At 41.9% G+C, this 22,655-nt stretch overlaps 1 protein-coding gene across 1 annotated transcript in view; it reads left to right on the plus strand.

Annotated features, from left to right (window-relative positions):
* The first annotated feature begins 776 nt into the window (after positions 1-776).
* CDH2 (cadherin 2) overlaps positions 777-22,655 on the plus strand; it is a 124,981-nt gene continuing 103,102 nt past the window's right edge. The window contains exons 1-2 of the mRNA XM_053396327.1: positions 777-1,569; positions 21,138-21,252. Of these exons, the coding sequence (XP_053252302.1) occupies positions 1,495-1,569; positions 21,138-21,252 (190 nt within the window). The 5' untranslated portion in view covers positions 777-1,494. The remainder of the gene's footprint in view (positions 1,570-21,137; positions 21,253-22,655) is intronic.

Consider the following 22,655-nt stretch of genomic DNA (forward strand, 5'->3'; position numbering starts at 1 on the left):
TTAAAAAAGCAATTACATATACAGTATGTGCAATATTTAATTGCACATTTGGCGAGTAACGACGCAGGTAGCAGAATCTCGAGGAGGGGCGCCCGCGGGTTGAAAAAAGGTCCGCCAACCCACGAAGCGCAGGGACCGAAAACTTCCTAATTGGCGCGCTGGTCCCATTCCAGGCTCCTGGGCGATGGCGGGAGAGGAGCAAAAACAAAAGGCGACGCAGCCGCCTCCTCAGCTAAGCCGCTTTCCCCAGCAGGTGGCTTCGTCGCAAAACGCCTCCAGACAATGGGGGCAAGAGCAGCGTTCCCTGGCGTCGCCCGCCTTGGCTTGCCTCGGCTTTTTGTTTTGCACAGGCATTTCTCACGTTCGCCGGAGAGTCCTCTCACCCGGCTCATAATAAAAGCGCGAGGCTTTCTCACGGTCGTGTCGGAACGTTACCTCAAGTCTCTCTTTCTCTCTCCCTATCATCTCGCCTAAAATCCCCATTCTGTGTGTGTGCAGACCAGACACGCCCGGCCGTGGTCCTGGCTGAGGGGTAAAGTGCCCACAACAAACCCTCAGCTTCCTCTGCGCACCTCTCTCTGGCTGAAGCAGCAGCAGCAGTTCAACCTTTCGCTCCGGGGTAGCTGCGGGCGGTTGCCTGGCCCGGGCAAAGGGCTGAGCTGAGCTGGAGCCGGTTGCTTCCCATTGGCCGTGCGGCCGGCAGGGAGAGCCGGGGAGGAGGGGGGAAGAAGAGGAGGAGGAGGAGGAGAGGAGGAGGAGGAGGAGGTGAAGCTGCCAGCAGCAGCAGCAGCAGCCAAGCGCAAGTGAAGGCATACACATACACACACACATACGCGAGTGCGCGCGCACACACACATACAGGCGCACACAGGAACGCCGCGCGAGCGAGGCAGAGGCTGCTGTGGTATTGTTATCCTCGTGTGTGCAAGCGGAGGGGGTTGTTGCTGCTGTTGCTGCTGCTGCTGCCGCCGCCGCTACTGGCTGCTGGCCGGCGGGGAGACGAAGCGAGGCAAGAAAGTGAAGGAGGCGAAGGACTCGCGGCGAGCATGCAGCAGCGGCAGAGCCGGCGTCGGAGCGGCGCTGCCAGGGCGCACTTGGCGACGCGCTGAGGAGGAGGAGGAGGGAGGGAGGCTGCCTCAAGCCGGCCGGCGAGAAGGACAAGCAGGCAGCCGCCGCCGCAGGAGCGAAGAAGACGGGCTATGTGCCCGGGGAAAGCCCGCGGGAACCGCTAACACCGCCAGCCCCCCCTCTCGGCAGCGCCCCTCACGAAGAGACTCCTTCGGCCGCTGCCTTTTGTGCGAGTCACCCATCGCCGACACCCCGGACGCGGCAGCCGGACCGGGAGCTCCGTCGCCCCTTCCTCCCAGGCGAGCGCCGCGGATCCTCCGCCGCCCCCTACCGCCCTTCCCGCCTTGGCCCGCGCCGCCGCCGGGCCCCCATCCGCGGACTTTTCGCCCCGCCGTGCACGCCTCCCCCCGCCACCGCTTCGCCTCCATGTGCCGGATAGCGGGAGCGCCGCCGCGGATCCTGCCGCCGCTGCTGTTGATGGTGCTAGCGGCCCTGCAGCAGGTAAAGAGCCGAGCGAGGGGAAGGAAGGAAGACAGACAGACAGAGGAGAGCCGCAGCAGCGGGGCTGGGGGCTCTTTGTTCCCGCCGAAGGGCGGTGGCGGGGCTGGCGAGAGGATGCCGCCGCCGGGGCCGCGGGCGAAGCAGCCCGGGCTCCCCGCGCTGCCCCGGAGGCTAAGCTGGGCCTGCTTGGAACAGGGTTGCGAAGCTGGGGCGACAGCGGTGGGGCGGGGAGGGGGCTTGGGGGAAAGCGACCCCCTCGATCCCGGAAGGTGTTGGGGGACGAAGACGGGGTGTAGCGAAGGGGGACGGGAGAGGAGTTGCAGAGGGGAGGCTGGAGCTTCCTCGGGAACGCGAGTTAGGGACTCGTATTTCCCACGGCGGAAAGGAGCAGGTGCTCGCTTCGGCGTTAGTAAGAAGACTAATAGTGGAGAGATGCATCTGCCTGCGTAGGGAAGAAAGACCGGGGTGCAGAAGCGTTATGGCGGAAAGTTAGGACCCAGTGACCCCCCCGCCCCTTGCACTGGCGTTGGATCTGATGGGTGGGGTCAAACAAAAGTCGGCCTGCGGGTCGAGAAGGATGAGACCGATGATTGTAAATAAAGGCACCGCGGGGCGTGCGGATGGGGAGTTGAAGTGGGGAGCGGGGATCCCTCCGACCTGGGGACGAGCAGAAGTGGGGCAGGGACTTGGCGCCATCTCTTCCTTGGGGAGGGAGCGTGGGAAAGGAGTGGATGCCACCCACCTCTTCCCTTGGGATGGGAGCAAGGGCTTCTTGCTCCTTGCTGGCAAGGCGGAGATGCGCACGCTCCTTCTTGAAGAGCAGACTTCCCCGAGGATGGAAGTCACCCTGGATAAACAGAGTGGGGGCCGGTCTCTGTGTTGAGACACCTGCTTCGCAAATCGGAGGCTGGGGTGGGATTTATTTCCCATGGCAGGGGCCACCAGACCACCCTCTCTCCCTGTCGTCCTCTTCAACCCGCGCGCGCTCTTTCTACTTTGCCTTCCGGATGCCAGATTGCCAGCCCACTCGGGTCTCGCAGTTACACAACCACGAAGTGCAAACTCCATAGATCTCATTGAATTGATGACTTACTTTTTTAAAAAAACCACGACACATCCCCCCTCCTTGTATGCAATCGGGAAGGTTAAAGGGAGCATATGTAACACACCGCAGGGCCTGTTTGTGAATCGCGTGGGATTTTAATCTGTGTTTAGTAGTAATTGTGACCCCAGAATCAGGGCGCCGGTCGGCTATTTCGGATTAACCGGCACAGAGTCTTAAGGCAACGGTGTGCACTTCACTTTTGCCCCTGTTTAACGAATCCGGCGAGAGCTGCTACCTGAGCAGCCACCCTGGTCAGGGACCCTGGGGTTAGTGGAGCCAAGCGTGTCCGGAACGCCGCCCTCCGTGGCCTCGGGTCCGGTACAGAGGAGCGTGCGGAGCCGCTGCCTCGCCCCTCTGCTCGGCTCCCTAATCCCTTCCCGGGAAGAATTTAATCAGCCTCCGCCTCCGCCCGGCAGCCTCGCTCGCCTCCTCCCCCGCTGGCGTCCTGCTGTGTTTTTTTTTACCCCTGCTGCAACAGCTAACGGGAATTTCCATTGAGGCGAACTCTTTCTCCTTGCTTAATAAAGCTTTGCCACCTCCCTCGCCCAACAGGGGGCGCTGCGGGAAGGCCACGCGAAGGCAAGTGGGAGGCATGTCCATGCACCCCAATAGTTGAGACTGAGGTTCTGGCCAATACTTGTAGGGATTGAAAGAGCCGCCATCCTTGGAGATCTGCCCAAAGTTGACAGGGTCTGTGCCACTGTGATGCTTGCTGGCAAGGGGTGAGTCGCCTTTCACCCAAGTCAGGAATTAATATTTCAGAGATTGGATTTGGTCCTTTGCTGAGTAAAGAGTGAGCTGACTTGGACAAGGGAAGGCTGTATGCTTTTATGAGGCAAGAGGTTTGCAAGCCTTGGCGAAGGCTTAAGACTGGTTTGTTTACACTTTTGCAAAGTAGGGATCTGCCTGGAGAGCATTGCTGGTGTTTCTGCATTTGGTGGACACTGGTCACCTGGAACGCATAGGATGGGTATGGGGGTTAGGCTGTGTACCATTTTGTTGGGAGACAGATAAGGAATCTGCCTTATACTGTCCACACTGACTGGCAGCAGCTCTGCAGGGTTTCAGACAGGACCTTGCTAGCCCTACCTAAAGTTGCTGGGGATTGAACCTGAGAGTTTCTGCATGCAAATCAGATTCTCTAACAGCAAGCTGGATGTCTTGCCTGATAATTTGTGATTCTGCACCAGGAGTGGGCAGTAGTCCATCGATGCCGAAAGTGCTAAATTAGGGTGGGCCCAGGTATCCAGAGTAAGGATTTGATTTGTCTGGGCAGGAATTGGTGGGTTAATTACTTGGATTTTCCTGGGGTGTTTTTGTGCATCTGAAGGTAGAGGAGCATTGCCATGGCTTGTTCAGTGAATATCGACTGTGTAAGGAATGTATCTGGGATGTGGGACAGCTTGTATAGATAGATACCAGCATTAGGGCTGTCTCTCATGAAGCAGATACCACTTGACATATGCTGATGAAAATTCAATTAAGTGATTATCCTGCATTTTGGGGCTTATCCTGTTCGAATAGGGTGTGTGCTCTTTGCATGGCCACCGGACTCCCCTGGTTTTGCTGCAACAGACTAACGTGGCTACGCCTCTGGAAATAGTTTGTGAAAGGTTCTCTGGAGTAATGGATGAACTGTATTTGATACTGTATTTGATGTGCATTTGAAATGGAACTGTGTAGGGTTGAGTGGGGTTTTTTGGGGGGGGTGAGGGGTGTCCTGGGATTTTCCTAAAGTGAGTTCCAATAAGACAGGGGACAGAGGATGGATGCTGGCACTTCGGTCAGCGAAACTTGTCTTCTTCCTAGTGCAAAGGGCAAGCAGGAGTAAATCTCCGGGACAGATGGTGCAGCTCATTGCCTCTTAATGGCATTTGTGGCTGGAGCATATCATCGAGAACGGGCAAGGGACTCTGGGGAAAGGGGTATTTGTGTAGCGGGCTGTGTGAGTGGGCTGGCTTTCAGCAGTGGGTGATATCCGGTTTAAATCCTGCAGGGGTTGAGTGATCTGGGTACAGGGAGGCAGCCGCAGTAGCTGCAGCAGCAGTCACTGTCCATGGTGCAGAGCTCAGATTACTCTCTGGCTGTGAACTGAATCCCTGCTTCTGAAACGTAGTAAACACAGACTTGGCATGTTGCAAAGCTCCCTTCCCTTGCCCTTTATTTCAAATTACTGCCTTTTTTTTTTTTTTGCTTTCTCCTGTGCAGCCAGTACTCTCTTTCTGTAGCTCTGATGGCTGCATCAGGCAGTTGAGGTGCTGAAACATTGATCCTAAACAGCTGGGGGGATTTTTCACTGGTTTAATAGGAGGTTAGTTTGCCCTGATGGGAAAGTGTCAATGTTGCACCTTCTGTGTCTTTCCTTCAAACTCTGCCTCCCTTTTGGGGAGTATTGTTTTAACTTTTTAGCTAGGTTTATTGTTTTCAGGGTCTGTTTATAGCCGGAGTCTGGGTTGCTTTTCTACAAATTTTTAAGGTAGAGTCCACTCCCCCCCCCCCCATGACACAATTTCTTTGTCAGGCTCATTCTCTCTTTTTAGGATGCCTCCAATTTTTTTTTTATCTCCAGATGTTATTTGGTAAACTTTAAAACTTGAGTTCTCTGCTAAACTCTTATTTCGCCGTGTGGTTTTCCCCCTATAAGTACTGTTTTTAAATTAAAGCGATCTATGAATTATGGACAGGAACTGTCTTTATTGCTTTTGTGTATCAGAGAGTTCCAGTGGCATGTCATGGTTGGAAAATCCAATTTCCTCCTTGTTTGGGTACACATTAAATCAGGTTAGGACTCTCTTTTTAACAGGGTGTAACAACACTGAAAGTTAGGTATGAAATCAGTTTTCTAAACCTGTGTCTGGAAAGTGGCCTTTGATTTTTAACTATTGCTTGGCTTTTTTTTTTTTTTTGCTTTCTCTTGCAAGTCAGAAATTATTTAAAACTTTTACATTGCGTACATTGCTAGTGCAAGAGAATTTCAGTTATAAGAAAATAATATTGTTTCAGGACCTATACCTTGGCTAGGTTTTATTTAAATTGTTTTATATTGCTTTCAGCCTTTGTCAGATATTTCCTTGAGGTTTTTTTTTATGAATTCATCACTCATCATTTGCACAGCAGAGCAAACAGCTTGTTCAGTATAGGTTCAGTCAATGTTTGGAATAATGCAGCATTTAGGAACATACTGGTAACTGATGATTAAACACTCACTTCATTGATGATTTACTTTAGGTAAAATCTGTGGTTGTTACGCAAAAGCTTGGCACTCTGAAGGAAAAGGGGAAAGTTTGAAAGGTGTGTGTGTGTGCGTGTGTGTGACACAAACACGCATACTTTAACATCAGAAACCATAAGTGCTTCTGAATTGGGAAAAGAGGAAGTCTGTGTGGGAAAACTGGAGGCAAAACATCACAAAGGACTTCGAATGACCTCCAGAGGCAATAGTTCTTAGGAAAACCTTCAGTTAAATTTTCAATCCTAATTATTAATTCTAGTTTCTTTCATTGTATGGTTTCTGAGTATGGCTAAGATATTGGTCTGAATAGTTAATATGAGTATTGAAAATTGATTATGGGAAATGGATATTAGTTGTGTTAAAACTGACTAGTAGCAAAGCAGATGCACATTCAGGTCCCAGTGATTGGCACCAAAACTTACGCGGTTCTCCTTTATTATTAATTAATTAATTATTAATTTATTAATTATTAATTTATGAGTGCTACTACCATTTTTGTTGCCTTTACCCCAGTTTTTGAAGTTGTGTGCAGATTCGTTATCTTTCCAGCTTCTTAAATAGGGCTATGGCGGTCTAGGGGCCAAACTAGACATTTATAAGAGACATGGAGAAGCACTCTGTAGCTTTTTCCTTTTAATGTAATATTAACATGGTGTGACATGGCATTATCATGTGGTGCATCTTCCTGTCTCTGCCAGCCAATGATGTGAAGCTAGGGTGGGGAGGTGCATGGTGCAATGGCATCCCATCCCATGTTTTTTGGGATACGGAACTACATAGGTAGGTTAGTCCTAATTAATAAGAATAAGTGGCAAAGCACTTCAGTAGGTTAATATAAAGAATCTTGAGTCTACTTATGATTCTTCTGCCTCTACAAATCAAGTTTTCTCAGTGGAAACTTCTAGACTATGATGCTATATCCCAGATATCTGGAATTCCTTTTGAAATGTGGGTTTTTTTATATTAAATTAGAATTTCTCAATATTTTAGCTTTCTTTCCGAGGGTTATGTTTCACATTTTTGCAAAACATTGCAGAAGTTTATTATGAGTAATTCTAATTTCTGATTACTGGAAAATAATCAGTATTTTGAAATTCTAGTTTCTTTTGTATCAATATCAGTGACGTCATTCAAATCTGTGACAAACCCAAAAAGTACAATTTTTATTGATATTTCTTTTATTATTATAAATATTTCTAGACTGCTTAAACATTTAAAAAATCTCAAAGCGGTATACAAAATAATAAAAGGCATGCAATGCCACCAACCAAAATAAAACAGTATAAAATACAGTTCAAACTTCAAATAGCTTTTCTTCTATCGATGATCTCACCATCATTTTCTGGGGAAATACTGAACTGTTGTTTTGACAGATGGGTGGAAGAAGCCATTCTTTTTAAGGAAATGTTTTATATACATATTAACCTAGCAGATGCATTTCAAATATGTTTCTGAAACAAGACAGAAACTGACTTTGGGAGCAATACAATTATTTGACAAAATGCACATTGCATACCTGTTTTATCTGGTTTAAAGTCAAGATGATGTGCCTTTAAATGTTGAATACATTAACATTTTAGGAGACATTTTCATTATACTAAATATCAGCGTTTCAAATAAATCTTTAAGGCATATTTATAATAAGATATTTTCAATCTATTGACATTATTTTAAAAGTCTTCTCCCCATTCCATTTCACATTCTGATTCGCTATCATGCAAGACTCAGTAATTCCTATTAAGTTTTAGGTGGCAGCAGAATGATAATTTGAACCACAGTGTTTGTTTTTCAGAATGTCTTGCTGAAGCATCAACTGGGAGGATTATTTATCTTGTTCTCCGATTTGTTTGAAAATATTTACCACACTTTTTTAAAAGAACTTCATCCTTGAAACAGTTTTTAGCTAAAACCAACCCTGGCTGAAAATAAAATAATAAAAAATAAAGTACAACTAAACAATAAAGCAGTATTAAAACTGTATAGAAGTAGAAGATAAAATATACAGATTTCCTTTTCTCCGCTAAGATGAACTTATTGCATCCTGTGAGCAAATACTTTTTTTTAAAAAAATTTTTATTGGTTTTTTCCACACATAATACAAGACAATACAACACAATACAAGACATACAAACATATAAACACGTATAATTTCTTAACCTTTCATTTCTTAAGCCTTCTTTCAGCGACTTCCCCATACCTCCCCTTTCTGCATCCCTGTTATCAATCTTTTCAGCATCCCCTAATTTCAATATAATACTTTCTTTAGATCTTATTTCTCATATCCAATTGCTAATCGCTGCAATTCTTTTTTGCATTACCCAAAACATTTTAGCATTCATTAATTTTACAACAGTTCTTGAGATAAATTTTAAACTTCTTCCAATCTTCTTCCACCGTCTCTTTCCCTTGGCCACGGATTCTGCCGGTCATCTCAGCCAGTCCCATATAGTCTATTACCTTAGTCTGCCATTCTTCCAGTGTGGGTAGTTCTTGTGTCTTCCAATACTTCGCTAATAGTACTCTTGCTGCTGTTGTAGCGTACATAAAAAACGTCCTATCTTTCCTTGACACCAATTGGCCTACCATGCCCAGGAGGAAGGCTTCTGGTTTCTTCACGAACGTGCATTTAAGCACCTTTTTCATTTCATTATAAATCATTTCCCAGAATACCTTGATCCTTGGGCACGTCCACCAAAGGTGGTAGAAAGTACCTTCAGTTTCCTTACATTTCCAACATTTATTATCGGGCATATGATAAATTTTTGCAAGCTTGACTGGGGTCATGTACCACCTATAAATCATTTTCATAATGTTCTCTCTCAAGGCATTACATGCCGTAAACTTTATACCGGTGGTCCATAACTGTTCCCAGTCAGCAAACATAATGTTATGACCAATGTCTTGTGCCCATTTAATCATAGCTGATTTAACCGTCTCATCCTGTGTATTCCATTTCAACAGCAGGTTATACATTCTTGACAAGTTCTTAGTATTGGGTTCCAATAGCTCTGTTTCTAATTTTGACCTCTCCACCTGGAAGCCAATTTTCCTGTCCTGTTTGAAGACTTCATTTATCTGATAGTAATGAAGCCAGTCTCTTACTTTTGACTTCAGTTTCTCATAGCTCTGCAATTTCACTTTTCCCTCCTCCTGTTCTATAATTTCCCAGTACTTTGGCCATTTGGATTCCATATTAAGTTTTTTCACTTCCTTAGCCTCCATTGGTGACAGCCACCTGGGGGTTTTGTTTTCCAACAAATCTTTATATCGAATCCAAACCTTATACAATGCTTTCCTAACAATATGGTTCTTGAAACCTTGATGAATTTTTACCTTGTCGTACCATATATATGCATGCCAGCCAAATCTGTTGTTAAACCCTTCCAAATCCAAAATGTCTGTGTTTTCAAGAAGCAGCCAGCTTTTCAGCCAGCAAAACGCCGCTGATTCATAGTACAACTTTAAGTCCGGCAGGGCAAACCCCCCTCTTTCTTTTGCATCAGTTAGTATCTTAAATTTTATTCTGGGCTTTTTGCCCTGCCAGACAAATCTAGATATGTCTTTTTGCCACTTCTTGAAACAATCCATTTTGTCTAAAATCTGCAATGTTTGAAATAAAAACAACATTCTAGGCAAGACATTCATCTTAATAACAGCAATACGGCCTAACAAGGAAAGTCTCAAATTTGACCATACTTCTAGATCTTTCTTAATTTCTGACCAGCATTTCTCATAGTTATCTTTAAATAAATTCACATTCTTAGATGTCAAATTAATCCCCAGGTATTTCACCTTCTTTGCTACCATTAACCCCGTTTCACTCTGAAACTTTTCCCTTTCAACCGCTGTTAAATTTTTGTCCAGTACTTTCGTTTTCTGTTTGTTCAACTTAAAACCTGCTACTTGACCAAATGCTTGTATTAGTTCTAAAACTCTTTTCGTACTAGTGTCTGGCTCTTGTAAAGTTAAAACTAAATCATCTGCAACTGTGAGCAAATACTTTTATCCAAGTTTGTATAAGCAGTTTTTTCCCTGTTGGTGCCTGCAGTTTTTATCTCCCTCCAGTGTACGAGTCAATATCTACTCAACTTTTTTTTCCAGCTGGTGAGTTGGAACCCATTATTGGGCATGTTCAGCTACCCTGTGAGTAGAATAGGAAACTCCCAGTAACGTCAGCAGAAGCCAAGTCTTGTGGAATAAGATGGCTAGAGAAAGAAGCTCAAACTCACCCAACAATCTAATAATAGAAAGGGTAAAACATTCAGATTCTTTTTACTACAGACGCCAATTGTGTGGACTATAAAATTGAGAAAAGCTATTTTTATTAAGTGATGGTGACCACTCAGAGTGACTCACGCCTGGTTCTTTCCTTGACTTGTGCGTTCTCTCTCTCTCCAATTCCTTATTTAAGAAAGTGAATTGCTCATATCTATGCAGCATCTGCTTTTAAGTTCCTTAAAATTTAAAATAGATGAACATATCTGAACTTCCCTTTTTTCCTTTTTGATAATATAAAAGGGGTTATCTAAACAACCAGAAGTTTGGAGAAAGGTTGTAGCTCAGAGGTAGAACATCTTGAGTTTCATGCAGAAGATCCCTGGTTCAATCCCTAGTGTCTCTAGGTAGGGCTGTGAAAAACCCCTACCTCAAACCCTGGAGAGAGTCTCTCCGCTGCCAGTCAATGTAACAGTACTGAGATAGGTAGACCAGTAGTCTGACTTGGTAAGAAACAGCTTCCTGTGTCTCCCAGAAGCCTTGTGACTCTTCAAAGACTTAACAACGCATTTCTAGCCATGTATACTCAAAAGTAAATCCTACTAAATTCAGCTGGGCTTAATCCCAGATACGTGGGGCTAGGATTGCAGACTTAACGCTTATTTTTATTTTAAGATTCCAAGAACTAGTTCCCACTTTATCAGGTACACAGAACATTATCTCTTTTTGCCCGTATGGATATATCTATAATTTGGTCAGTAAATGCAAGAGGTACAGTATAACATTCCTATGCAAAGCTCAAATGGATGCAAGATCAGTACAATGGTTATGCTGCTTTAACAGTGGTTGTGGGATAGAAATTCCTGGGGTTGTATTCAGCTAAGTTTTATTAACAGCAGACCCACTGAAAATGTTGGACCTAAGTTAGTCATGTTCATTAATTTTAGTGGGCCTATGCTGACTAAAACTTAGAGAATAAATAAGAGAATCATAGAATTATAGAGTTGTAAGGGATCCCAAGGGTCATTATCCATAATTCTGTATACTTCTATCATATTTTACTCACCTTTTTTCATAAACTAAAAGTGCCCAAATGTTGTAACCCTTCCTTATAGGGGAGTTGCTACTGTCCCTTGATCATTTTGGCTGTGTTTTTCTACATCTTTTCAGCTCTACAATATTATTTTGAGGTGCGGTGAACAGAACTGTACACAATATTCCAAGTGTGGCTACACCACAGATTTGTATAATGGTGCTGTGATATCAGCAGTTTCCTAATGATCTATAACATGACTCCGCCTTTTTCACAACCTCTGCACACAGAGTCATCATTTTCAGCAAGCTATCCACTATGGTCCCAAGCTCTCTTTCCTGGTCAGTTCATGCCCCATTAGTATATATTCAAAGTTATGATTTTTTTGGCTTTCACTTTACATGTACTTGCACTGAACAATTATTTGCCATTATAATGCCCATTCACTCAGTTTGGAGAGATTTGTCCTTTCTTCCTTTTTATTTGTAGTAACCATTCTCAGTGTTAGACAATGATTAATACAAATGGAAAGGAAGAAAGAATTTCCAGTGTGATATTTCATCACCGGCCAACAATGTCCTAACACACCTTGGAACCGTTTGGGTCCAAATTATTTATTGAGCACCTGCAGACATACTATCTGACCACACTTTAAGCTGTAGTAGGCAGTGTGGTGGAATGGCAGTGCTCACTTGACCTCTGGTTGGTCACAATACTACTGCTTACCAGGAGGTAGAGCGGGAGGGGCAGGGCATCAGTGAGGTCGGTGCTGTGCAAATGCACCAGTGGAGCCAGTCAGGTGCTCCTGTCAGTGCATTTGCACCTCGCAACTGCCTTGGGCCCTTTCCCTCTGTTTTCTGCAACAAGTAGCAGCACAACCAACCATGGACAGTTGAGTACCACCACCCCGTCATGCAATCTGCTGCTGACTTTGATCTGCTTTGGAGACTCTACTAATGTGTCTTCTCTCCCCACAGCTGGTATGGTGGGTGACCACAAGGAAACAAATCCTTCTCTGCGGTAGCCTGATGGCTATGGAATTCCCTTCCATTGGACCTGTATCAAATTTTTACATTGCAGAATTTTTGGAAGGCCCTGAAACTTGTCTTTTTCATTTGGCCTTCTAGGCATGATGCTTATTAGCTGTGTGATGGTCTAGTGGAATTAGGGTTGGGTGTCATTTTGCTCTGTTGGGGAAAAAAAGTGTAGTATTGAGTTGTAGTTCAAAATTTCAAAATTTTGCATTACTATTCTTTTCATAATTCCATTGCACTGAACTGAACTGGATTGTATTGTAAGCTACAGGGACATTTGCCCAGAAAAGCAGCCTAAAAATAATTTAGATTAATTAATTTAATTAAACAAGGGGCTAAACAATAAAGGTTTACTCCTGAGTCCTGTATTTGGCACATTGCCTATCCCCCCTCCCCTGCTTCAGTCATTCGGTGTTAATGATACCCTAACAAAATGTAATAGGAAACAAAAGGTTTTCTAGGCCTTTCAGGCTATAGTTAAAACAAAGAAAAGAAAAGTAGCTGAAAATGCTTTATGAAATTTTGGCCCATGTGAAATCTTGTTACTTTGCCTTAATGCATACCTAGAGATAAAGGGTTGTGGCCTAAGCTACAATACAACTTGCAATATCATTTATGTTTGAACCAAATTATTGCTGTACTGTCCCAGTGTGAAACACAGCTATATATCTTATGTTCTGCTAGGGAACAGAAACAGCAGTGAGTTAACTATGGTTTTTAAAATATCCTTTTGTTTTTTACTTTGTAAGTATTCTGTGAACTGAATTTTGTTTTTGTTTTTTAAATAGACTTGAAAAGTCTCCCCCATGAGGATACATTAACCTTTTCTGTGTAACCTTTCAGGAATATGTTTTCTCATTAGCGTGCTTTTGTCCTTTCCCCCCTAAAACTTAGATGAAGAAACTAGTTCTGTTTGGTAGCATACCATGGTTTAAGCCTTGGAAATTACTACTTACGGATACAGTTAATTCCAGTGGGCTTTTATAACCATAACTCTTAACCATGCACAACTGCCTTTGCAAACCTGGGCTCTGAAAGTGCTGTTGTCAAATGAAATAAACCAAAGAGTAGACATACCACTTCATCCTTGCAAAGCTGACCAATCAATTTATCTGTAAGTGTTTCTCTTCTGCCGTTGTAAAATCAGTTCATCTCTTTGTCTAAGGGATGTGTTTTGACAAACTTCACAGTTTAAAATTGGCTGCCCTACCCACAACACATTTGCGCTGATGGGCGCCTCCAGTGACTTCCAAGAGCTTTGAAGCATTAAGGAACACAAGAGCTGCATTTAATTTAGTTAAGAGAACTCAATATTTAAAATTGCTGTAGTGTGCAAGGACTTCAAAACTGGGGTCAGAGTTTCAGTGCACACTAAGGAAATGCATCATACAGACCTGTGGCTCAACAGAGGTTAGTTTTCTTAATTTTAGGAGAGATGACAGTTCCCACACTTCCATTGGCATTTATTATTATAAAGGTTACTACTCGCAGTGTTGTTCAAGCTAGGCTATTTATATCACTAAAAAAACAACTTGAAGGGAAAATCACATAGGGAAATATGAGACAAGTAAAAGGTTTAGTACAGAGAAAGGACCTCCCATCCTTTTATACAGTGTATGTAGGCAACCCAGCAGTGTGACAGTGGATGTGCTGGACCGTTACCTTCCTCAATAATGGTGCAGAATTCATCAGCCAGGTTACTTGCCTGGGCAAGACTGTTTGAGCATATAATGCCAATCCTGGGCCAACTCTAGTTTCTGGGCCCAGTTCAGAGTGCTGGTTTTGACCTAGAAAACCTGAAACAGCTCAGGACCGCAATACTTCAAGGACCGCCTTTCCCCAGATGAACTGACCCAAATCCTGCGATCATCACCTGAGGCCCATGCTTGTGTGCAGCTACATGAGAATGGGCCTTTTTTGTGATGGCTCCCAATTTGTGAAATGCCCTCCCCAAGGAGGTTTGTCTGGCGTCTTCGTTATACATCTTTAGGTACCAGGCAAAAACACTTCTCTTCTTCAGCTAATTAAACAAACTTACGGCCTTTTAAACTGGTGTGTGTGTGTTGTTTTTGTTTGTTGTTATGGTATGCATTTTCTCAAAATAAGTGAGGAGAAACACACATTTGCAGGTGGAAAGATAATCAGAAGGTCAACTAGAAACCTCCCTGACTTGTGAGTTTTCCATGTGTAGGATGATGTTGTGTTCTGTTCATAGCTGTCAACGTTTCCCTTATTCCGAATAGGATTCCTCGCAAGAAAAGGGAAAAGTTGACAGCTATGGTTCTATTCAATTTTGGTACTATTCAGAGTAAACCCATGTAAATTAATGGACATGACTGATTTGGGTCCATTAACTTATTTGGGTCTACACTGTATAACTTTCTTGGATACGACCCTTTGTGGCTCTAGGTCACATTTCCCTGTGTGCATTGTGAAATGTTATGGTCCTATTCAAACTTTAAGGGTAGATGTGATATTTCCCCCCTCCTATCCCCGTAGAGGTGTTCAGAAGAATGTGTGAGGCCTCAAAGATGGCAAGAGTTTGAGATGGAAAAATATCTGTTTCAGCTCACTTAAGTTTCTCCTTCCAATCTTACATTTTGTTTTCCACATTTATGCAGTCAGTAACTTGATTTAAAAAAAACACTTTAGCATAAATTTCTCCTAATAAAAACAATTTTGTATGCAGTTTTGATTAATACACACATTTTTGGAACACTATTCCCTAATATTAGGCATTTTTGTATGTAATTTTCACTAACATATGTATGTCTTTTTAGGCACGTTTCCCCCGAAATATGCATTTTGGTACATGTTGTTTGGGGGGAAACTGCATCACAAAATCCAGACAACTGAATTTTGAAGGATAGCTGTGTTTTAATGCACATATTGGTGTGAGAAGTGTGAATTAAGTAGGGTATGTTTTTTTGTTGAAATAAAAACAAAACTGAATTTCCATCCCTAGTAGGGTGTGAGCACATGCTGGCGCTGCCCCATTGATATAGGCCCTGCCTTTTCCTCTCCCAACCTTCGTACATTGAGCAGAAAGGACTGCAGAGAGATTTAAACTGTGATCAGTCAAATGTGGTTAGAATCCTCATTTCAGTCTTGATCACAATTCTGTGGAGAGGTTACAACCAAGTTCAGCAGATTGTGGTTAGAATCTCCCTTCAGACCTTCCTGCTCAAGGGTGCCCTGAGAAGTGGGGGCAGATCACCTTGCATGCACCTGTGCCTTAAGTTTAAGTTTCAATACTCCCTCTTTTTTAATCTCTGCTTAGTTGTTTGCTGATACATCATATAAAAACATGTGATTACAGATTGGCCAGTATGCTCTCCACATCAGGGCTGTTCAGTGAAAGCTAGTGAAACAGTGATTTAGGCTATTTAAGGTCTAGATCAGGGATTGTCAGCCTGGTCCCTACCGCCCACTAGTGGGTGTTTCAGGATTATGGGTGGGTGGTAGGGGGTTCTATGGCACAAGCTAAATCCTCCTTCCATCGAGCACTGGTGGGCGGTAAGGAAATTTTACCACCCAGAAAGATGTATTAGTGGGTGGTAGGTATAAAAAGGTTGACTACCTGTGGTCTGGATAGTATTTTTACACCAATATTACAAGTGATGGGGCATGGTAGTTGTAATGGGCTTTTAATGTAATACTGAGGCTGTACAATTCTGTTGAAAATTATACCTTCAAACATTTCCCCCTTATCTAGTTTTTTGTTTTTGTTTTTGTTTTTTGCCGATGACCCTGAACATCCCTGGAAGATGTAATGATTTATGAGAAGAGATTAGCTGTACTTGCAGGAAAAAGACCTCCTGCTCATTTTACAGTCTCATACTCTGGAGAGACAAATGAAGCTTCTAATGTTGAACAGAAAGAGCAGAACTGGGAACAGTTTTGTTTATCTTTCAATCAGATTATGATCAGAAGGTTGAAGGTAGCAGTGTTGCAAATAATATATTGGGGAGAGGTACTATCTCCTTCCTCAATCCTGTTTTATGTTTTCCCCTCCTTCATTACCTTCTCCTGCAGTGTAGCTGTTACAGCTCTTCCACATCTTTTGTCCTAAATTGGGGTGGGGTGGATGCCACCTTAGTGTTATTACTTGTAAATACCTGATACCAAAGGAGTGAGTCTTTTTTTGCATTTGGCCTTAAAGCTGGAAGGCTCTAGTGATGTACTTGAATATCCCAGTCTATGTTCTCTGTTTCCCTTTCTCTCTTGGAGAAGACTACAAATGCAGCCACAAGACCTATCTTTTCCCTATACGAATCTCTCTTTTAGACAAGAAGGTGAAGAGAATAATTAATGTTATTGTCTGCTTAATGATACTGTCTGTTTCACCTGTTCAGGAATGCTTGGACCTCTAAGGGTGCTGTTGCTTCGGCAACGAATCATTCCAGAATGAGAGCTTATATGGGAGTTGGAGGCTCCCTTTCCTGGTTCAACCAGGCCTTGATCTGGTTGGCTGGTTATACAAACATCCTTCTTTCTCTGAGTAACCTCACATTAAGCTGGCTGGGTGCTTCACTCACAGCCCTGAAACTCCTACTGGGCTTGCCATTTGCTCTCCTAGGGAGATGACGGGAAGCTATGCAATTGGTGTGTAGTTCTCTGATCTTGGAGTAGGGAAGATGGCTCATCAGGATTTCTGGTTGCTTGGAGATCTGCTAGGGGTGGGGTCCTGTTCCCCTTACTAGTCTTCCTAGGAGACTGCAGAATTGAGGGCTGGGGAGGGCTAAGCCTTGCCATTTACCCAGTCAGGGAAATAATATAGCATTTAATTATTATTTTTCAGCATTTACATATTGCCCAATTAACCATGTTCTCTGAGTGGTCAACAAATTTAAAAGCTGTGAAATACAATTAGAAGCAAAATGAAAACCAATCTGTATCTATGCTCTCTGCTTTAGTGGTGTGGCTGCTTATGACTGTCACAATCAACCAGATGAGTTACTAATTACAAGCGAACAATAATTATTTTAAAAAATGTAAAAATATTGTCACTTTAGATGCGATTATTTTCAGCCTAAGGAAGCTCGTCTATTGGGCCAAGCACTGACATATTTTGAAACAATCTGTTTTAGTGAGATAACACACTGTAATGTAGATAGAATAAGTATTTTAACTGAGGAATCAGTTATTTGCATCCAGCTGAGTGACCACTGAGATTTTTTCCTCAACTGGAATGTCGCTCTGCCCCCTGCCTAGTTGGATTGATCTACAGTGATGGGCTAACAGTTTTCTAATATTTAAAAAGTAATTAGTAGACTGTTGGCACAAGGTTGATAAAAATGATGATTTAAAAAGTTCAGTTGTAAATCAATATTATAGTTAGGTTTTCAACCTTGATACTAATCTAGCAGAGATTCAGAATACTGTATGTGTTTTGCTTTTCTCATTGTTTTGAGTGAAAGTTGAAATGTTTTTTAAGCCAAGCAAAATTGCATTTTAGTGACATGTGATATGTTTTGTCTAGCTGCAATTTAATTACCATCTACTTAAGAGTTTATTTCTGTTGATTTCAGTAAAAACCAATTGAGTGACATATTTCCTGCAGGTGGTTTGTAGGCCAGCTTGTTTCAGTTCTTTTCCCGTAATAGTATTTCACCGACTAAAAGACCTGCCTATCCTGTGCATTTGAGTAGTTACCTGCTTAAAGTTGCTTAAACTTTTCCAGAACTGATGCCTGCTTGAGCAATCCCAAATGTCCCAGGAACAGATGATGGGCCACTGCATCCAGCAGATCTCTCTCACCACAGTTCGAGAGGGAGGTCCACAGTGCAAGGTTTCCTAGTAAAACTATGGAAAGGTTAGCCATTGCGGGTTACTCTCCATCTGTACTCAGAGCTCGTGGAGGCATGGACATGGTGTGTCAAGACAGAGGGACCATGGATGTGCAGCAATCTTAGCCTACTCAGTCCCTTGGCATACCTTCAGAGAGACCCCCGGATATATGCCGGTCATTAAGCTAGTATATTTAATTCTCTTGCATTGCTGTCAGTTTTTGATAACAGTATTTTTGCTTCAATTACTTTTGTAAGAACAGAGACAAAAGATACTAGCAGTATTTTCTGTGCCTCATGAAGGTGGCACTTAGGGTATTTTTCATGGTCTAGTACTTGTGCAGTAGCGTTGATGTTGCCCTCCCACTTTCAACAGGGCTCTGTAGATTGTATTCAGATCTGCATTTCAGAGGCCATTCGCATCACATTTTTGTTGGCCTCACTTTAAGCTATTTCATTAGTCCCGCCAATAGACAACAATGACTATAGGAAATATAATGTATGACCAGCCAGGCCCCTTGAGCAGAATTATGATGGATTTTTGCCTAGGTCCTTATACCAGTGCTTCCCACTAGTGATTATTAGAGAACTCTAGGCTCTGGTGAGGTGAGTTTTTGCTGCTTTTAAATCTCAGGCCCCTTTGCAAGTTTAAATTGCTTCACAGGGTTTATTACTGTTGAACTGTTGCTATGTCGTTGTTCATCACCCACATCCTGTAATTCATGCTTTTACAACTGTCCAAAAAGAATGATCCACAAGCCTCTCTTTATAAACAAATGTTTCATCATAATATGACATCTGTTATGTGAGATGATTTAAAACAGCCTCTCTATAGCAAGTGTAAGGTGCGCAGTTGCCTTTATCTTCTTGCTGAGATGAGGGCAAAGTTTGGTTTGATTTGCTTCTGCAGAAGGAAGAAAACAGAGATTTCACACCCAGCAGCAGCAGCTGAGCCAAATCTCTAGCAGAGGACTGGCGGGAAGAATCACTCTTAGTTTGGCAATGGTCCATGGCTCAGTAATTGAAAAACAACACCTTACTCTTGTTTTTATAATTTTGCCAGGCATGTATAAACAGACTTTTAAAAAATGGTGGTCATATCTTAAAACTGCAGAATTCCCATGAAAAGCTACTTTGATTCTTACAGATCTCTACAGACATATCTTTACTAGAAAGAACATTTTATGAATAGTTTTCCCAAGGGGGAAAGGGAATTTTTTTTAATGATTTCAACGTTCTTCATTCAGGGGAGAAGTCTGCACCCTAGACAGAAAGGAGTGGTGTTCTTACACGCTTCAGCTTCCTTTCTACAGTATTATGAAGATTACAATGTTTGGCTTTAAATTGTTTTGCTGTGTCATGAAATAAAAATGTAAAAGAGAAATGAATGGCTGTGATGCTTCATACTCTTCAACTGAACTTGAAACGACCCAGATTGTGTGGTGATTCGAGATTCAGTTTTATTTAATTCCAAATGCAAAACACGAGAGGCTAAGGCATTGTCAAAGTTTGAATCTCTGATTCCTCTCATGTGTTTATGGCCACAAAATCTTCACAATAGACTTGCTTTTGGGAACAGAGTGCTGTCTTTTGTCTCTGGGAAAAATTGAGAGGTTGCAAATGAAAGCATAAAGAGGCCTCTTTATTCATGTCCCCAAGTCTTTGTTTCATTGGGCATTGTTTCAGTTTATAAGAGTTGTTTTAGCAGATATAGCGTGCTGGAAAGGCCGACTGATTCCCATGCACATCAGTGCAGGCTTGTTAAAGTCCTGTTATCTACTTAGCTGCCCACCCAGGATTTATTTGTTTCAAGGGTAGTTAGGATGTCTGTTTTCCCCCCTCTCCTTGTTAGTTACATTGAGTTTGCTTATTAAATTATGGAATCTGACAGCATCTTGGGCTGAAGAACTGCCTCCCGCTCTGATTTTCAGGGTTTATTACAGTTGTTGTTTAAAAGCAGTACTTAGCATTTTCCAGAATAATTCTCTTATAATTCAGAAATGTGCATTTTGTTTAGCACAGTTGTTTGTCTATAGGTGCCTAAGATAATTGCAGTCAAATTTTGTGTGCAGCTTAATGTTCATATAACACCAAAATACTTGGGAAGTGGAAGTCCTCTGATTAAAAATGTTTATGGTAATGAAATGTACAATACCACCTAGTATAGTTTTTGACTCTGGTCACGTAGATCTTTTATTTGGCCTTCTTTCACTACAGAAGTGGGTTGTTAAATTGTACAATGTTGTATGTTTTAATGAGGTAAGAGCAGGAGACAGCATGGTTATTAATGTCATACTTGGCATTTAGGTAGATCAGCTATATTAAAGAAAGCCTCCAATTGATGGTATTAGCTACAAACAGTGTAAATGGCTTACTAGTGATAGTTCAAAGGACTATTTAAATTTTAAGTGTCTGTCTGTAGAAGCCTGCTTAGATTGGAATTGTTTAAGTTGTGCTGTAAGATGACACAGGAGTGTGTTTTTTTTAATTGTTTAACTTAGATTACTATTTACTCCTATTAATGAACATGCTGCATGAAAACACTTTATTTTAAATTAAGGGTTAACAGTTTCATAAAGACAACAAATCAGGCTTTCTTTGTGAACTGAGTAACTATTCTTCAGTAACATTATAGCAAAGACGATTGTATTAAAAACATTTATTTGCAAATGTATATAGAGATTTCATATGACTGCATTTATCCAATCAGACAAATTCAGAGTTGAGCAGAGCTTGAAATGTATTGACAGGTTTAGTGAACATGTTTTGAATTGGCCATTAAATCTCTTGAATGCCTCAGATTCATATCTGACAAACTTGATAATCAGTTTTCCATAACATTTATTTTTATTTGAAGAAATGAATTTGTTTTTTCCACAATTCTACTTCAGCCTGAATGGCTGTTTAAGCTGAAACATTCAGTTATATAAAGAATCAAGATTGTGTATTATTTAGATCTTACTAGACAAGTGGGATTTGTTCCTTGCATCCCAGTTATCAAAAAGATTAACCCTTTGCCCCCAGAATTCTAATTGCAGCCATTTAGAAACAAAGAGGTTGTTTGTACAAGATAGTAGCAAAATCGGGGTTTATGCCAAGTGCAATGCTTCTCAATTGAATGGGGTTGCGAGTATTACATAAATTTTGTCTTGCATTTCAGGCACCTATAAAGGCAACTTGTGAAGAAGGCACATTATGCAAGACTGGGTTTCCTGAAGACGTTTACAATGCAGTCATATCCAGGGGAGTTCATGAAGGACAGCCTCTTCTAAATGGTACGGTTGCATGTGACATTTAGCTTCTTATTTCTTGTGCATACATTAATTCTAAGGTATATTGTTTGGATTCCTTAAATAACACAAGAGCCCTCTTTTACTTCAGTAATATACCAGATATATACTACCAGATGTAGTTTTGGGATTCAGTTAGATAGAAATGATTGACCAAAGGTTTGCCATTGAAATGCCTTTTCCAGAGTACTTTTCCACAGAACTCATTGTGAGATGGCTTCATTGCAATACTTTTCTGTTAGCCCTCTTCATAAGATCATTCTCAATTTTGTAAATTATAACAAGGACCTTTCTTATCCTAAATAGGAACTGAAATTTTATTACAGAAAAAGATTGTCCCCAGATCAGTTCCCTCCCTGTACCAAAATTTGCTTGCTATGTGGCCGGGGTAGTGTTCATAGAAGGATAAAATAGTATAATATCTATGTTCTCATCTCCCCTCACCCACTTCTCTCATTCTGAGTGTTTTTTGTACATGTGAAAAAAGCCTTTTACCAAGCTGTCATATGATTTGTGAAAGCTACCTACTTTTTAAAAATTCCCTCTATCCTTTTCCCCCAAATGGCATAATAACCAGAATGAGAACAAAAAGATAGGCGGTTCCCATTTCCTCAGCCTTCAATGCCAGAAGCTGGCAGAAATCTCAAGAAACACAAAAATATTAAAATTGTTTATTTATTTCTGTTCTGTGAGAAACATATATTGTGTGAAATATATTGCTAATACTTCACAGCTAGACAGATTTCTCTATACAAAGAGAGAGAGAGAGAGAGAGAGAGAGAGAGAGAGAGAGAGAATTTTAATTGTCAGTAGAGGGCCTCAGAGTAAGAAAAATGTATTAATTTTGTTGTTTTATAAGCTGTGAATATCATAGAAATTACTTTGCAGCTAATTTAGAAATTATGGCGCTGATCAAGAGGATTAGTTTCAGTGAGTTTCAAATCTATCTTAAATAAAAACTAATTTGATTCTATCCATTGTTTCTTTCTTCTACAAATATTACTGCATAGATCAAGCCATTAACATAAATGAAAAAGATTTTTTTTAAAAATGGAGCCACAAATCAAACTGATCCTTGAAACAAAAGCTTTCTTCTGTATTTAACGTATTCTATTCAGCAGTGTCTGCTCATAATTATATTTTTACAGACCTTCCTAGTGCTTTCATAACAATAATTGAATCTCAAATGCAAAAGGAATTTATTGGTTTTAGATTATTAAATCCTGGCTTTAATAAAGTACTTCCTTGATTCATTTAAAGCAAGGAAATAAATTCCATATATTTGGTTCACTAATTAGTAGGTTTCAGAAATGATAAGACAACTTGGAATATTCTTCAAAACTAGTTTCTTGATATTGGGAATTGTGTTGCTGTTTCTATCTTTAACT

The sequence above is a fragment of the Podarcis raffonei genome, chromosome 7, assembly GCF_027172205.1.
Source record: "Podarcis raffonei isolate rPodRaf1 chromosome 7, rPodRaf1.pri, whole genome shotgun sequence".
NCBI classification, from domain to species: Eukaryota; Metazoa; Chordata; class Lepidosauria; order Squamata; family Lacertidae; genus Podarcis; species Podarcis raffonei.